The sequence below is a fragment of the Zootoca vivipara genome, chromosome 13, assembly GCF_963506605.1.
Source record: "Zootoca vivipara chromosome 13, rZooViv1.1, whole genome shotgun sequence".
Lineage (NCBI taxonomy): Eukaryota > Metazoa > Chordata > Lepidosauria > Squamata > Lacertidae > Zootoca > Zootoca vivipara.
Genome location: NC_083288.1, coordinates 18,355,777 through 18,373,991, shown reverse-complemented (window position 1 = coordinate 18,373,991; position 18,215 = coordinate 18,355,777). Strand labels below are relative to the sequence as shown.

Sequence of the window (18,215 nt, the reverse complement as noted above, 5' to 3'; positions counted from 1 at the left end):
TCAGCAGCTAAGGGGGAGTTGCAGTTAAGGAGTTGCTGGTAATGTTCTTTCCAGCACAACACAAAGCTTCTTTATCTTTTAGAAGTGTAATTTGTTTTCCTTTAATGTCTTCATCAGCACCCAGTGTTGGTGCATAAGAGCTTAAAATAGTAGCCTGCTGGTTCAAAGAGTTGAAAGTCGCTCATTAATGCCCGTAGGGACTTCTGACAAGAGCTTCACAATATCATTTTTGATAGCGAAGCCTACTCCATGTATTCGACGTTCTTGTTCAGGTAGACCTTTCCAGAAGAATGTGTAGCCTCCTTTTTCTTCCTTCAGTTGTCCCTTTCCTACTCTCCCAGTTTCTTGAAGCGCTGCAATATCGATGTTAAAACGTCACAACTCTCTTACAATGATGGCACCCGGAATGCTCATTATCTGTGTTTATCTAACAAAGCATAATAAAGTATATTCCATGTTCCAAAGTTCAATTATCTTTTACGACAATTACGCTGGTGGTGACCCCACTGGGTGTGATAATCCAGCCCGGGAAGCAGGGAGGCAAACAACTTTTCTAGTCCCTCCCCCTATGGGGGTCAGCAGAGTGGATCCTAAATAGGACTGCTCAGTCATGGATACAGCTGCCGAGCTACTCAACTGCCTCATTCCTTGAGTCTAAGTAACTGAATCTGTATCCACTGCCCATGTGCCGGTTCATGACTAGGGGCTTCCAGATTTCCACGGTCCTGCCCCCTTTACCATTTGCTGATTGCTATGGGACTTGTTTGGGTTTGGGATGGGTCTTCGGAAGACGCATGTACAGTGGTACCTCGGTTTATGAACACAATTGGTTCCGGAAGTCTGTTCATAAACTGAAGCGTTCATAAACTGAAGTGAACTTTCCCATTGAAAGTAATGGAAAGTGGATTAATCTGTTCCAGGCAGTCCGCGGAGTACTTAAACTGAAGCGTTCATGAGCAGATGAATATATATATTCAAATATATAAAAGGGTGTCATATAGAGGAGGGAGAAAGGTTGTTTTCTGCTGCTCCAGAGAAGCGGACACGGAGCAATGGATTCAAACTACAAGAAAGAAGATTCCACCTGAACATTAGGAAGAACTTCCTCACAGTAAGAGCTGTTCGGCAGTGGAATTTGCTGCCAAGGAGTGTGGTGGAGTCTCCTTCTTTGGAGGTCTTTAAGCAGAGGCTTGACAGGCATATGTCAAGAATGCTTTGATGGTGTTTCCTGCTTGGCAGGGGGTTGGACTGCATGGCCCTTGTGGTCTCTTCCAACTCTATGATTCTATGATACCAAGAGTGGATCCAACGGTCAAGCTAGGCTAGTGACTAGGAGTGGCTGCCAGGACCACATGACACCAGTCCTGAAAGACCTTGGCTCCCAGTACGTTTCCAAGCACAATTCAAAGTGTTGGTGCTGACCTTTAAAGCCCTAAATAGCCGTGACCCAGTATACCTGAAGGAGCGTCTCCACCCCCATCATTCAGCCCAAACTCTGAGGGCCAACTACAGGGGCCCTGTAGTTCCCTCCCTGCGAGAAGCGAAGTTACAGGGAACCAGGCAGAGGGCCTTCTTGGTGGTGGCACCTGCCCTCTGGAATGCCCTCCCACCAAATGTCAAGGAAATAAACAACTAGCTGACTTTTAGAAGTCATCTGAAGGCAACTCTGTTTAGGGAAGTTTTTAATGTTTGATGTTTTATTGTGTTTTTAATATTCTGTTGGAAGCTGCCCTGAGTGGCTGGGGAAGCCAGGCCAGATGGGCGGAGTATAAGTAAGAAATCATCATCATCATCATCAAATTGGTGGGGCAACAAATGCCAATTTCACCTTTGTGCAGTAGGCTAGTTTCTGCACACACTCGCATGCTGCTCTTTAAACTCCGAACAGATCAGCAAAAGTCACAATCGGAACTCAGGACACATCCCAGCCAGGCAAAAACGCTTGCACTATGAAGCAGGACCAGCGAGGAGGGGTGTGGCCTAGAGAGAGATTTGAGAGTCAGACAAAGATTGGAGGGGTGCCTTTGGCCCTTGGGGCTGAGGTTCCCTACGCCTGTCTTAGTGGATGAAGAGATTTGGCTACTGGTGAATCCTACCTTGAAACGAAATGCAGCTGGTTCCAGCCTCTATGGTGGTGAGAAACCTGTTCCTGTCTTCTTCTATTCAAGCTGGTCTGCTAGTTCTGCAGACGAAGTGTAGTCTGTAGGAATGGCAGCTCATCCTATTTCTGCTCCGGTCTGTGCCCTCCCAACAGCTGACTGTATATTGGCTTGGAGAGCTTCATTGCCATGGTTTAATCAGGCATCCCCAAACTTCGGCCCTCCAGATGTTTTGGACTACAATTCCCACCATCCCTGACCACTGGTCCTGCTAGCTAGGGATCATGGGAGTTGTAGGCCAAAACATCTGGAGGGCCACAGTTTGGGGGTGCCTGGTCAAGAAGGTGGTTTCTGCACGTGTTGTAGAGAGAAGTGAGGGGCAGATTGGGACTCATCAACCTGGGAAGGTAGCCCATCTGGGAGAAGGGAAACTCTGATCCTAAACCTCTGCTTCCTTGCAGTATATCTTTGGGAGAAGAAAAGGCTAAGGAGTAAACCCTACACAAATCTCGAGTGCGGTCCCTAAGACGCTTGGATGGCATCTTGTACACCTCCTTTTGGCAACCTCTGCAGCCAAGCTGGTGCCAAAGGTATTGCTCTGCTTTTCTTTGGACCACATTAGTGAGGACAAGAAGGGGATCTTGACATCTGGGCACCCCATGCACATTGCAGAGGCTTGCACCCCATGCAGATCACTTCAGTACTGCTAATGTAGTGGTTTGACGTCACCCCCAGAGGAGCAATCCATTGTCTCTCTCAAGACAGACAGATGCCAGCAACGTGGGACCATATCTTGTCAAAATGGTTGTGCTTACCTGGACCTCTAACAACCCTTTTGTGCTGCATCAGAACCAGAACCCAAACTTTCCCTTGCCATCCCATCAAATATGGACCTTTGGGGTCTTTCCAATGGGAGGCCACCTCTCTAAGTGGGCAGTGGTGAACATCATTACAGTTAGCTCCTTATGTATAAGGGGAGGGTCTAGTCACAGAAGGCCCAGGACAGTGTTTGGGTTAAATGGTTGACACATATGACCAGAAACAACATCAGGAACCCAGTAATCTTGACATACTTCCACCTTGAGGGTTCTTCTCATGTTAAAGGTAAAGGTAAAGGGACCCCTGACCATTAGGTCCAGTCGTGACCGACTCTGGGGATGCGCGCTCATCTCGCATTATTGGCCGAGGGAGCCGGCGTATAGCTTCCAGGTCATGTGGCCAGCATGACAAAGCCGCTTTCTGGCAAACCAGAGCAGCACATGGAAACGCCATTTACCTTCCCGCTGTAGTGGTTCCTATTTATCTACTTGCATTTTTGACGTGCTTTTGAACTGCTAGGTTGGCAGGAGCTGGGACCGAGCAACGGGAGCTCACCCCATCACAGGGATTTGAACCGCCGACCTTCTGATCAGCAAGCCCTAGGCTCAGTGGTTTAACCACAGCGCCACCTGGGTCCCTTCTTCTCATGTTACAGCCCTGCTAATGTTGGAATGAAGCCACAGAGGTGATGTGAGGGAGCTTGACCGGAGTCCAGTACCAGAGAAAACTACCCTCAGCACTGCCTCCTGGACTATGGCCGAAATGATCTTCATAGGGGGATTTGTCCCTATTTTAGACCAAGCATTTTGGTCTGTTGTTATGCCTAGGTTGTACTCCTATGCCTGGCTCGATCTATTTGCATTTCCCATCCTACAGTCAACCAGCAATTTATAAATAAAAGAATAACTCTTCAATTATGAAGCAGATCGAATCAAATGATGTTCAAAAGCCGCCGTGCAGCGCAGACTAGTCCCTTCCCTGCGTAAGCTTTTCAGGAATGTCGTAATCTGTAGCAGCTGAAACCAGGAAAAACTGGGGCTTGTCACATAAGGCATTGGCTTGATGGGTCTCCCTCTATCCATAAAGTTTCTGATTCTGGATAACCCTTCTGTATAACACCCCACCCTCTCTCTTTTCTTAAAAGCAACCAGTTTAACACGGTTCTGCTGAAAGTGGGTTTTGGTTATGGGGAAATAATGGTTAGCTGTGCCATGCCCTGTATTTCGAGAACATTCCCTTCTGTAGCCAATGATGTAATGTGTTATACTAGAAGACATTTCTCGAGATCAACAGCCATCTGTGCAGCAGGAGCTCTCCGCGATGGTTTGGTTGCACTTATTCCTAAAGAAATTGGACGTACCTGGTGCATTGGCTAGGAGATCTATCGCTATATCGCCCCAAACTGGTTTGAAGTCCGTATCGTAATATTGGTTTCATAATTTCCGACCTGGCAATATATTGTGAATCATGATGTGTGTGTCTGTGTGCTATGCAAAAAAAACACAATGTGGGCGGAAACCGTGAAGCCAGCCAATGGGGCCTCCTTATTTCAGGCATCATGATATATCAGTGTATCGCAATGTTTAGCTGGTGATATATCACAATGTTGGAAACCAGATATTGTCCAGCCCTACACACACACACACACACACACGCACACACACGGGCTGCCTTGAAGATCTCTAGAAATGCCAACAGCGGATACCCATAGCTCTGCCCCCCCCCAGAGAACATAGTGGCATTTGAAAAACTGAACAGGGTGGAAACAAAGACCTGCAGTTTATCTGATATGACCGGATGATAGGACAATTGGAATACAAAACCAGGAACAATACGTACATACATACATACATATATATATTATATATATACATACACATTTATACCTGTGTAAAGGAGATTAAATTAAAATTTAAGATGATCTTTTAAAAAACTCATTTGTTTTTCAGAACATTACATCTCATTCCCCTGCATGTCATTCCCCACCCCTCTCCTCTGACCCTGCACCCATTTACTGTTTACAGTACACTGTACACCTCTTGAACCGACTTTTTTTGGGGGGGGCGGGGTGCAAAATCTGTTTCATCCTCTATGTAACCCAGGATGGCGGTGGCATGGAGACACCTTGTCACCTAGAGAATCATTCCTTGCAGCCCTCGCGGGGTAAAGGGGTGGGGGGAGAGTTCACTGGCCAGTTTTGCCTGCCTCTGTGGTCACCGCCACTAACAGTCTGGAAGCTCTGCATTTGGCAGGTGTAATGGCAGCGTGTTGCAGCGAGCAAAGGGCAAGCTGGAGAGAGACCTGTGCCCGTTTCAGACGATGTCACTGCATCACAAAATGGCCAAGCCTCTTGTGGACTCTGCCAACGTAGAACACAATAATTCACATTCCGTAAAGGGTGTGTGCGAGTGTGAATGAGAGAGAGCTGCTTACCTCCAGAAGTAGGGATGCGTTTCAGGGCGTACATGTAGCAACACACACACAATTTGACCACTGAGGTTTAAAGGAGATGGGGAAGCGGTCAAACCCCCTGAAACACATTGCCCAGCTCTGGAATAAAGGACACAACATGTCACCTTTGAATTTTGGGTTGTTGGATCCAGGGTACTTGCCATGCCCAGGTTCTCTACTCCCAGATCGTGATATGTGGATTAGAATCCCCACTCCAGTCCACAGAAACATACCCTGGAAAACCGACCCACCATTTTATCACAGTATTTAATACTCCGGGGGAGTGCAAATGGATTGTTAAAAGCGCATGGAGGCAAATCTACCCACATTAAGTTGTCTTGAGTGGGACACATTCTGTACATCATTGCCATGAACTGTTTTCGCCCCGTGATAAGACAAAACAGGGAACTTTTGTGAAAGAAACATGGGAGACGTCTATCCTGAAGTTATCCTCATTATGGGATCCGGACATTTCTGGGCTAGGTCCATCGAAACTGGAGGAAAGACTGGTTCAATGTTCAAAATGAACTCCTTCCCCCAACCAGAGCTATCATGCAGACTGCTGAAATTCCCACCGAGTTTCTGTCTGAATCACAGCAAGAGATGAGCAAAGGATGTCTTTCTTCCAAAGCAGCCGCTATTAAAACCCACAAGAAGTAAACAATAAAAGGGGTGGGCACCTCTCGAGTCAACAGGAGGAAAGCACCCTGTTGTTCTCCCCCCGCCCCTTTCCTTCAAAGTGGAAACCTCGTGGAGGGGACAAGGCAACAGCACTTTCTACTCCCTTCGCAAATTCCAGTTTAGAGGTGAAAACCCAAAGGCATAGCCTTTCCTGGCAGAATACTGCTTTAAACCAAACAAAACATACAGGCTTTTGTATCAGCATTATTTTGGCTCTTTTTGAGGGGGCAGGGGGAAGCAACTTTTTCCAGCAACCGCTTTACAAAACGTAGGTCCAGCTCCACTTTACATAGTAGACATTCCACAGCAGCCTTAGCGAATGGCCATGCCGGAAAAATAATACTGTCAAAAGGTTTGTAGATGATGCAGTAGGTGAAGACCTGCTTGAGTGGGTAGAGGAAACGTCACCCGATTTGCATCGTTTTTTAAAAATGTAAAACTGAATCTAGGTTAATAAATATGAACAGCTGAAAGAGGACCAGTGAATGTCTATGTGATGCTCAGTTTATAACATCCTTCCCCAAGCAGGTGCTATCCAGGTATTTTGGACCACAATGCTCAGCATCCCAGACCATTGGCCATGTTGGCTGGAGATGATGGAAGCTATAGCCAGATGGGCGGGGTATAAATAATAAATTATTATTATTATTATTATTATTATTATTATTATTATTATTATTATTATTGTCCAAATATCAGAAAGGCACCAAGTTGGGAGAGGCCCCCAATGGGACCCGATTGTGAGTACCTGTGTTATTTCCAAGTTGGGTTGAGCGATGTGCCACACTCAGCCAAGCTCTGGGGCATGAATGAATCATGGTGGCCAAAAACCATGCCCAAGGATGGGGATAGCGAAAGGTCAGAGAGGCCAAAATGCAGGCAAAGGAAGCCTCCAAAATGTGATTACACAAAGCTTCATCTTGCTCTATTTAAGGTAAGATGTTTTCTGACTTTTTTCTTTTAAGAACCTGATTCCAACATTACGCACAACACACAGAAGTTGCCGTCAGGCCAAACTGCACCCTTCTGGTGCCATGGATGCTGATACAGAAATTCCCTCTAAGCTTGGTGCCATACAAAGAGCACCTTTCCAACATCTTGGCCCTCTAGGCAAAGTGCAGCTCCACGGAAGTGTTGCTTTGGTGCCTCTGTGTATGTCAGCACAATGTTTTGACTTGGCCCCTGATCCCTGGGTTAGGGTGTAAAAGCATGGGCAGCGTAGGAGCGGCAGTCAGGGACTTCTGCTCGTCAGATTAAACAGATGAGAAAGAAGCTGCAAAACCCTCTGGCATCTTAGGGATGAACAGCTTTTGTAAGTCGCTTCCAGCAGCTGTTATGAAGGCTTGCGCTGTAAGACATCCCCCCACCCGTCCAGTTTACCCACTAAGGTGACCCAGCACTTTTGGGCTTTCAGGCTACTAATAACGATCTCAACTATTTCTCTAGAAAGGGGCGTAAAATGCGGAAGGCAAGGCGCTGACTGGCTGGCCACTGCAGCAACAGTTATGACACCCTTGTGTTGCTTCAGAGAGGAATTCCCTGCCAGCTAGAGATGCCATGTAAAAAAAAAAACCCAAACGAAATGCACCCGTGCAGCTCAATCCCTGGAAATGGGGGTGACGTGAAACAAAGGGACATCTACGATGGTCCAGTGTTTAGTCCTGGGACAAAGGTTGACCCCATAAAATAAGGAACATAAAATAAGAAAATAAGGATGCCCCTAAGATCTTAAGAGACTGGGTCCTCATTACCTGTGCGTCTAAGGCACTCGTGCCTCTGTTTTTTATCTTTTGCTGTCCCCCGGCTGTAAGCACACCCACCTCTGCAGAAAACCCTGGTATTGACAACAGCAAAGCAGAACCCGGTCAAGGTGTTGGGCTTCAGAAAAGGTGCTCCCCTTCACAGCTTTCTTTCTTCCAGTCAAATGCAGAATGGCTGGTGCAGAACCATGAAACTGAAGGCTTGATCAAGAGCGGGAACAGTTATTTCTTCCCTGCTCGGTTCCATGTTTTTTTTCTCTCCAAAGTCTCTAGCTTCAGCTCCTGGCTCGATACCTTTGATGCGTTTGCTCCCAGCTCTTAGGTTTTTAATACTCAGCTCCCTTGGGAGGGTCCAGTTCATAAACCTCCTGGGCATTGATTCCCAGAAATTTTCCAAGACAAACGTGAATAAAAATGCAGTGAGGAGGGTGTGTGTGTGTGGAACAAGGCGAATGCTCTTTTCCTGGTTGTAAAAAGTCAGCCGTAGCGTCTTTTCAGATGCCGACATGGGTTTCGGAGGCCGGAGCCTCTCCTCACGTCGCAAAGGTGGCGACCGGCAAAATCGCCTGCGGAAACCCTCCTTAAAAAACACAGACATATTTCCCACCATCGCACGAAACATAGAAAATAATGGATTCCATATTGTCCAAAGGATGGAAAATTAAAGGCAAGATCATCCAAACCCTCCCCACCCCCCACCAAAGCCCAACAATAAGACCCCCCCTCCCAACCCCGTAACCCCTCGCTCAAAAGATTAAGATTCAGGAAAGAAAACAAAAAGAGAGAGAGAGAGCTGGTCTCGCTTCTTGCCAGCGGAGTCCTGCTAGGTTCCAGTTTTGTCCCCTGCTCCACATGAAGACAGTCTCGATCCCGATCTGCAATGGCTGGCGCAAGGTTCTCATCAGGCAGAGAGGACAAGGGAAACACAAATGGCCGGACACATGGGACCACAGCCTCCCCACCCTCCACGGTTTGCCGATCCAGTTGACACAAGACGCACACCGGACATGGAAACTGACAAGTGATTCGCCACCCTTGTCAAGGCGTCTGGGTTTCGCCTCTGCGGCCCACGTTGACTTTCGCCATCCCGCCTGACCCGTCCCGGCCTTTGTCTCTCTCCCTCACCCTCAACGGAAGGCAAGGCCGTTGGCTACTCTCGCTTGCCGTAGTTCTTCTGACTGTGTCGGGGGTCTTACACTTCCCTGCTGGGAAACCGGGCAGGGGGTGAGGGAAGAATAAAAGAGTGGGCAACAGGCAGGAGGCATTTCTAAACAGGTCCCTTGCAAATGATAGTAGTAGTAGTAATAATAATAATAATAATAATGAGAAGAATTAATTGCTCTGGTTGGATTATATGTGTTTTTTTTTCTGCTCTCTCTCTCTCTTTTTAAGTCGGGTTGGAATTTTTCAAAGTCTGCAGCTTCGCCTCCAGTTCAGAGATCTGAAAAACACACAACAGAAAGGGGTGAAGAGGAGATTTCCAGGTAGAGAAATAGTGGTGGGGCCGGGGGGGGGGGCAGGCGCGGAGAGAGATGGGAAGACACGAGGGAAGGAGACACAGTGGAAATTGGCTGGCTGGCTCAGCGCCATTAACAGCAATGGGAAAGGGCTGGTGGAGAAGAGGGCTGTGAAAAGGGGGAATGAAGGGACACGGCAAAGGAGAATTGTATGAATACAAATTGGGGGAGTCATTAACACGGCTTCTGAACGTTTAGGCTTGCAGTCTGCTTCACGTCCGTTTTTGAGACAGGTTCCTCTGCTCTGAGTTGGGCAAAAGGCCGCCCAGTGTAAACCAGTGTTTCTCAACCAGTGTGCCTCCAGATGTTTTGGGACTACAACTCCCATCATTCCTGACCACTGGTCTTGCTAGCTAGGGATGATGGAAGTTGTAGTCCCAAAACATCTGGAGGCACACTGGTTGAGAAACACTGGTGTAAACTATGCAGATCTAGCTAAAAGTTGCAGATGCCAGATAAGCTTTGTATAATCAGCTCTGCTTCTGGGGAATTCTCGTTGCTGCACTTTCTGTAGTGTAAGCTGCCTGGGTATATTTAATGAAACGCGCGGATTATGAGTAGTTAAAACTAAATAAGGAAATGAAACGACCGGAGGCTCAAGGGGCGAATCAGAGGTGGAAAGAGAGGAAGGAAATCTATGCTGAAATCTGGGTTTCTTACTTGCCAGAACTGTGCTCTTTTATAATACCAGAGATGTTAAATCTCTCTCTGTGTGTGTGTATATGACATTCCTTGAAAACTGGTTATCTGCGACCTCAGTCCTCAGAACCGTGGACAGTGGGACTGGGTCAGAGTGGGACTCTGGGATCAAATGTCCGGGAGTCCACTCAGCGGAATAAGGAGGAAGGGCCCCCAAATGCAACACTACGGGAGTTTCACATTTTGAAGTAATACAAAGATAACTCAGTTGGTTAGAGCATGGTGCTGATAATGTCAAGGTTGCAGCTTGGGCTGTGCAGTCAGAGAGCAAGCTCCCTGGGAAACAGCTCTTTCATTATGCAAATGTACCCATTCCTTCCTTCCCAATTCCTGCCCAAAGATTCCTGCCACCATCTCCCTTTCAAGGCAACCTTTCAAGAATCACTGTGCCTAATTGTGAAAAGGCAGCGGATCGGAAAGAAGGGGAAAGTTGGCCTGGAGCAGTTCTAGGAGAAATCACTGGGGTGATGGCGGTGAAGCACAGTCATACCTCGGTTTAAGTACGCTTCGGTTTGAGTACTTTCAGTTTAAGTGCTCCGTGGACCCATCTGGAACAGATTAATCCACTTTCCATTACTTTCAATGGGAAAGTTCGCTTCAGGTTAAGAACGCTTCAGGCTAAGTATGGAATTCTGGAACCAGTTACACTCATACTTCAAGTTAAGTACGCTTCAGGTTGAGTACTCTGCAGACCCGTGTGGAACGGATTAATCCACTTTCCATTACTTTCCATGGGAAAGTTCGCTTCAGGTTAAGTACGCTTCAGGTTAAGTACAGACTTCCGGAACCAATTGTGTACTTAAACCGAGGTACCACTGTAATAGTTAGGGAATGAGAGCCGATGGACATGGCTGAGAAAATAAGCATGGCGGAAGCCTTCGGCCCGATGCTTGGGTCAAATCGAAGGTATAACAATGGGGGCAGTGTCCTGATGTGGGCAGGCTGCTGTTCAGGAGACTAGTTCGACATACTTTTATTCATTAGAGAGAGGTCAGCCCAGGCCAACTTCAGACACAGTCAGCAGAAGGCATCCTAAGAAAATAGGGAGATCACAATTAAGGTAAAGGGGAGGTGATGGCTTGATAGGCTCTATCCACAGCCGTGTTTCGTAAAGCAGGGAAGGCCTGACATAGTCAACCTTCTCAAGATAAAGGGCAGTGGCTCAGGATTTGCACCGCTTTCCTGGCTGTGTGTGTGTGTGCTTTGTCTTGCCTGTGTTCAGCCACATCAGCCTGTCAGCACCTTTCCGCAGCGTCCTCTCTACCTGGGACTCTATGATTGCATGTGCTGATTTGTCCAGGTTGACACCAATTAAGGTAGGGGGTGGGGGGAGGTGAGGTGGTAAAGCGGATTGTACCACTTCAGACAATGCGGGAGGCTGCCAATGCTGATGTTCCCTTATGCTAAAAACTCACAAATAGAACGTTTCTCCTTGCTGTGCTAGTGTTCTATTTGCAGGGAGAGGTTGGTAAGCCCCCCCCCCCAAACTGTCTCATGGCCTTGCTTTTTCCATCCACCACAATTGCTTGCCTAGTGCTCTAGAATGTGGCTCGTGCTGCCTGTTCTCCGCCGAGTGGCAGGCCACACCCATGTTGGAGTAAAATGACTGTGCAAAGCACAATGCGGTCCTGGCAAAATGTGCACCTCGGCTTATTCTGGGCCCTGTGCAGGTGATCCTCACTCTTTCCTTAAGAGCTTGGCACTTCGTAAATGCTGAAGAGCAGGAGCGGTGGTAGTGCTCAAAATGCATGTGCTAGCTTGGTTGATCCCAATGGAGATGAATGGCGCGGCGGCGGGGTGGGGGTGGGGCATTGTGTTCAGTGTTCTGTGCAAAGAAGAGGAGCACACTGAGACCTGCCGCTGTGATTTGGGTTTTAGAGGGCGCTTCTAGGAGCTGCAGTACAAGTGATGGCCTCCAGAGGGAGCATGGGGAGGAGTCTCCTGGATGGTGGAAGAGAGCAATTCTACATTGCTCTCCGATCCGTGTAGCCGCAGTACAGAAACCCAGGTGCATTCACACACACACACAAATGCACACATTTAACACACAGAGGCATGAGAACAACCTGACGAGTCTGAGATGACCCACTGCCTGATGTAGGAACCAGGGTGTGGCAGGGATCCGCAACTGGCCCAGCGAGGAGAGATATAGATTTGACATGAGACCTGTTGCAGGATCAAGTGAAGGCCCAAGGCCCATGTATACGTGGTGGAGAGACAGCGCTCGATCTAGGATCAAGCGTCCGCAAACTGAAGAGGACACTGCACAACCTTAAGAGATCCCTGTAGATCTGGGATGTGGAATCCTGGTGTGTTTCTCACATCACAGGATCTGGGGAAGGTGGGCGAGTGTGGGCTTGTAAAGATCCACTTTGTCCTGGTGGAAGTTTCAACGAGACTCTGTCGAAAAGGACACCCCGGCCACCAGCGGCCCCCAAAATCTGAGTGCGATATAGGTGTGGGATGTGTTATCAATTCGAAAAGATAACGAGTCTTCCCACCCCCTGCCTTTGAGCAGCAGGATCTGCTTAATTAGTGATCCACCACTTGACACAAGGTCCTACAAGACTCAAGCACTGATGCCCAACTCTAAAGGAGTTCAGAAAGATGGGTGTGTCCCTCTCCCCCCACTCACGTCAATAACCAGGCCCTTCCAAGTACACACATCTCACATGTATCCCTGAGCTGAACTGAACCAAGGCCTTTCCAGTCACAGCAAAGCCCTTTCTTTCTTTCTTTCTTTCTTTCTTTCTTTCTTTCTTTCTTTCTTTCTTTCTTTCTTTCTTTCTTTCTTTCTTTCTTTTCCTCGGGGCCTCAAGGCAAACCCCCAGTGCTGTCCTTGATGCCCACCTTCTCCTGCAACTTGTCAACTTCCTCCTTGTGGGCCAGCTCAGACTCCTCCTGGATGCGGCGCTGAGCTGTCTCCTTCTTCAGGAACTCAATCTCCCTGTAAGAGGGGAGGGGGAAGAGCCAGAGTCAGAAGCGCTCCTTCAATCAAAGATGGGCAACCAGTGGCCTCCGTACATGTTGGGACTCCAAGTCCCACCAGCCCCAGTCAGTATGGACCAGGGATGGTCAGGGATGAGCTGAGCTGCAGTCCAGCAACAGCTAGCTATCCTAGAGGGTCCCCATTCCTGCCTCCAGAGGAAGCTGGTTAAGAGGCAAGCATGGGGAGTCTCCTGGACGTTGGGAAATGGTCCAAACTTAGGGCCATCAGAAGAGTTCAGATTGGTTGGAAGTTGCCCAGAGTGGCAGGGGCAACCCAGTCAGATGGGCATCATATAATGATGGTGATAATGATATAGGCCTGCTCTACATATGCAGCAGGACATAGCAGAGGTAAAGGTAAAGGTAAAGGACCCCTGGATGGTTAAGTCCAGTCAAAGGCGACTATGGGGTTGCGGCGCTCATCTCGCTTTCAGGCCGAGAGAGCCAGCGTTTGTCCACAGACAGCTTCCGGGTCGTGTGGCCAGCATGACTAAACCGCTTCTGGTGCAACAGGACACCGTGACGGAAACCAGAGTGCATGGAAACACTGTTTACCTTCCCGTTACAATGGTACCCATTTATCTACTTGCACTTGTGTGCTTTCGAACTACTAGGTTGGCAGGAGCTGGGACAGAGCAACGGGAGCGTCACGGGGATTTGAAACGCCGACCTTCCGATCGGCAATCCCAAGAGGCTCAGTGGTTGAGACCCCAGCGCCACCCACGTCCCAGGATGCTGAATAGCAGAATGCTGAGTTGGCAAAGCGAATTGGTCCGTTTTAGGCTAGAGGCGGGAGACACCCTTTTCGAATGCTTTCTCCATGTTAAAATAAAATAAAATCTTCTCCTTGGAAATACAAGAAGAACCATAATAGCCTAGCAGAGAGAAAGGCACTGGTTCTCCCTTCTTGACTAGTTTTATTTGCAGGCAACCTTTTACATGGGGAAGCATTCAAAACGTCATTCCACACCTATAGTCCGAAGGGGTTCAGTCCATTCCACCACCTCAGGATTCCCCCACCTTGTTCCCACCAGGGTCTTGTTCTCCTGAAATAGTCCAAGCTCTCTCATGACAATCTTGTGATACTAAGGGTAGTAGACCAGTGGGGTTTAAATTTAGCTGAAGCCAATAATGAAATGCCCTACACCAAATCTGTAATTCCGTGGAGGGGAGATTAGCCTCCAAGTGCAATGAAGCATTTGGAACACAGGGTGAAAGACACAAAATTGCCTTAGGAACTTAGATTGAACGGCTTCTGTAGATCCAAGATGCGTGCCTGTCCCCATGTAATAACTGTGCTAATGGATTAGCTTTAAACACTTCAAGGCCTGATGGTATGTGATTGCCACCTTTTGCATGGAAAAAGAGAATTTTTGTGCCTTTTCCTTTGCACTGTTTAATTTATATATCAATGATATTGCCCAGAGCTTAACATCCCCAGAGTATCATGGCCCTAAATTGGCCAGAAAAGCCATCTCTATACAGTGCAACCTCAGTTCACGAATGAAATCTGTTCCGGAAGCCTATTCGGCCTCCGAAACGTTCGAAAACCGAGGCACGGCTTCCCATTGGTTGCAAGAGCTTCTTGCACTCAGCGGAAGCCACGTCGCATGTTCGGGTTCTGAAAAACGTTCAAAAACGGAAGCATTTACTTCTGGGTTTTCGGCCTTCGGAAACTGAAATGTATGACAACGGAGGCGTCCGGGAATCGAGGTTCCACTGGATTATTATACGCAAATGATGCTGTACTTCTATCTCAAATGAAAGTGGGCCAGAAAGGTTGATGAGGGCAGGGGCGTAGCAAGGGAGGGGCGTTGGGGGTGCTCTGCCCTGGGCAGCGCGCATTCCCGAGGACGCCATGGCGGCTTCCCCCGCCCGCTCAAGCTGGGCGCCCCGCCCCCAGAACGCGCACCACTCCCCTACGGGCGGCGCGGCCCGCCCCCACAGGCGGCGCGCCCTGCCCCAAAAACGTGCGCCCCGCCCCCGTGGGCGATGCGTCCCGCCCCAAAATATGTGTTCTGCCCCCCGCGGGCGACGCCCCCGCCCCCAAAACGCACGCCCCACCCCCAGAATGCGCACCAGCCCCGCCCCACCTGCTCTCCGCCCCCAGTGGCAGAGCATGAAGCTACGCCACTGGATGAGGACAGCCTCCCTTACAATTCTATGGTTCCAGGATTCTTAGCAGACATGCATATCATTGCCCTTGATGGGACAGGGCTCTGGAAAAGGAGTCCTTACTTCTGCTGATACTCCTTGATGAGCCTCTTGGCTTTGCTGTACTTCCTCTCCAGAGTCTGGTACTGGGCTTGGGTCTCTTTCAAGTGCTCGTCCACAGCCTGGCACAAGTTCTGGGCTTCCATCCAGTAGCCCTCCAGCTTCTCCATCCGCTCCTTGTTCTCCTCCACACTCTGTTCTAGCTGGGCTTTCTCGAGGCGCCAGCGGGATTTCTCTTGTTCGATGGACTGCAGCTGAGGGAAGACAGTGCGAGGGAGAGGTTGACTCCTTTTCTCAGAAGCTAACTAAATCAGTGCACTGCTTTGAGCCGTAATTAAAACAAAACGGACGGCAGCGATGTAGCCGAAAGCCATCTCAGCGAGAGTTAGAAATTGACACGAAAAGCAGCAGCAAACATAATAAGGAGTAGAACTCACAGGAGGGTGCTCAGCTGAGCAACTGGGGCGGCAACCGAGGAGGCTCTGTTCCCTGCAGAGGTCAGTCAAGCCTCCCTCCAATCAGGGTGGATTTGATTTAAATCCAATCATTTTAAATCGCGATTTAAATCACTAGTCAGTAAGACTTGATTTAAATCGTTGTTGTTTTTTACAGAAAGACTCATTCTTGCTGGTATAATCTTAATACTTACAACCAGACGAAGGTTTCATTTTTTGGAATAATAAATTTTCAGAGTAGTTTTTACCGTTATATCAAAAATTACTGATTTGGTTATACTCTTAGAAATACATAAACAGATAATTATGAAATTATTGTGAGCTTTAATAAGTTCACTGTTTATATTTGGACAACTTTTCCGCTGTACTTTATCGGAAGGAGAAAGCAATCATTTCCTTAATAACAATTTAAACAATTTATTTAAGTAAAGCAATAAACATCATAGCTTATGTATCCATGTTTGTTAACTGATGCGGTTAAACTTAAACAAAAACAAAAACAAAAAACCTTAGATTGAATTTTAGCACACATGAAAAACTTAAAACAAATCCTTATTTCCTGATAGCCTTTGGACTATAATGTAACCTAAATAGAAAACTACAGTCATACCTGATGTTACGTTCGCTGCGGGATTCGTCTTTTCAGGTTGTGAATGGGCCAAATCCAGAAGTGCCGGAATGGGTTACTTCTGGGTTTGGCGCGCAGGAGCACTAAATTGCACTTTGCGCCTGCACATAAGCGCCAAATTACGTCACGCGCCTGCGCAGACGCGGCACTTCAGGATGCGGCCTTTTCAGGTTGCAAACGGGCCTCCGGAACGGAACACGTTCGCAACCAGAGGTACCACTGTATCTTTAGAAAGATACAGTGGTACCTCCAAAAGCATTTCATTTTAAGAAGCCGATTTAAATAAAAAAACTGATTTAAATTTTTTAAAAAAATCTGATTTAATTTTTTTAAAATCTGATTTTTTTTGTTTTATAAAAACAAACAAACATTTATTTTTATCCACCCTGCCTCCAATGCTCCTTGTGGTCTCCTTTCTTGGCAGAAACAGATATATCTCACAGTGCTTCTGGCAAGCAAGGATGGGAGGTGAGGTGAGATAAGGCAGGCAGTTTTGCTAGGCTGGGCAGCATTCCCAGGAAGCTTCATAGTGGGTGGCCCCTGGCATATTTAGGTCTCCAGACCTAAGCAGCTCAGGGCAAGGGATGGGATTTCTTGAAAACCTTTGAGTCTGCACACATTTCTCCCTAAGGACGTGTAGACACCATGCAGTTAAAGCACATGGCTTTCCCCAAAGAATCCTGGGAACTGTAGTTGGCCGCTATAGTTCTCAGCACCCTACAGTTCCCAATATTCCTCATATCCTTTAAATGCATGGCTGTTTCCCTTCTTGCTCCTTGAGCTTGTCAAGATGCGAGCTACTGCCCCCCCCACTAAAAACACAAATAATTCTCGCACGTTATATATTCCTTACTATAGGCATAATATACCCATATTAAATGCAGGTGCATTGCAGGTTTCCAAAAGTTAAACGGCACAGAAAAATGTGAATACAACTTTATATTAAAAAAAAAACACTTAAGTAGTCATGTTTAGAAAATTATGCTATGGAAAGGTAGTGGAGTTGAGTCTTCCATACCTATTACAATATAGTCTTATTTTTGGTGTGTATCATTTTCCATCTAATTAACTGTTTAAGCACATACACAACAGTGCACAAGTGGCTGGAAAATAAGCAGGTGCTTGATGGTCTGATGTGGTCAGAGCTGCCAAAAATCCCTGCATTACCGTATTTTTCCATGTATACCACGCCCCCGTGTATAAGACGCTCCCTATTTTGGGGGGGGACTCCAAATTAAGAAAATGGGGGGAGATTGCCCAGAATTATTGAGCTTCTTTGGGGGGGGATTGCCCATAGCTGTTGAGCTTTTCGGGGAGGGAGGGGGTGGCCCAGAATTGTTCAGTGTTTTTAGGGGGGATTGCCGAAAGTCGCTTACCCTCCAGCTATCATCTGTCCCCGCACCGGCGGAAGTGGCCAATCGCCCACCCTATTGCTGCAGCAACAGCCAATCAACACCAGCCCTTGCCGAAGCCACCAATAACATGCCGCTGACAATTTCCAGCTCGCGGCAGCAACCAATCCCACGCCCTCCCCCTATGCACTGTTATCCGTGTATAAGATGACCCCCAATTTTTATCATACTTTAAAAATTAAACAAAAACAAAAAAACCCTCGTCTAATACACGGAAAAGTACGGTAACTCCATTTGATAAGGATTCCTCCACCATCCCTAGTAAGAACAGTCAAACCAACTGGCAAAATATTAGATCCATTCAAGAATTTTATTTCAGGCACAGACATATCGCTTTGGTCTCATCCTTCCTCCAAGAAGCTCAGGGTGGCTTTTATGGGGGCTATTTCTATTTTATCTTTGCGAGAGAAGAATCTCGGGATTGTGACCATGAGGGTGGGGCAGGGCCGCCCCGCTCCAAACCCTACGAAAACAGATTAAAAATAGCCCCGC

At 47.7% G+C, this 18,215-nt stretch overlaps 1 protein-coding gene across 2 annotated transcripts in view; it reads right to left on the bottom strand.

Moving 5' to 3' along the window:
• Positions 1-8,555: 8,555 nt before the first annotated feature.
• PPP1R9B (protein phosphatase 1 regulatory subunit 9B) overlaps positions 8,556-18,215 on the bottom strand; it is a 77,343-nt gene continuing 67,683 nt past the window's right edge. For both annotated transcript variants that reach the window (XM_035134345.2, XM_035134348.2), the window contains 3 exons: positions 15,253-15,482; positions 12,877-12,973; positions 8,556-9,251 (listed from right to left, as the gene is read on the bottom strand). In XM_035134345.2, the coding sequence (XP_034990236.2) occupies positions 9,198-9,251; positions 12,877-12,973; positions 15,253-15,482 (381 nt within the window). In that variant the 3' untranslated portion in view covers positions 8,556-9,197. The remainder of the gene's footprint in view (positions 9,252-12,876; positions 12,974-15,252; positions 15,483-18,215) is intronic.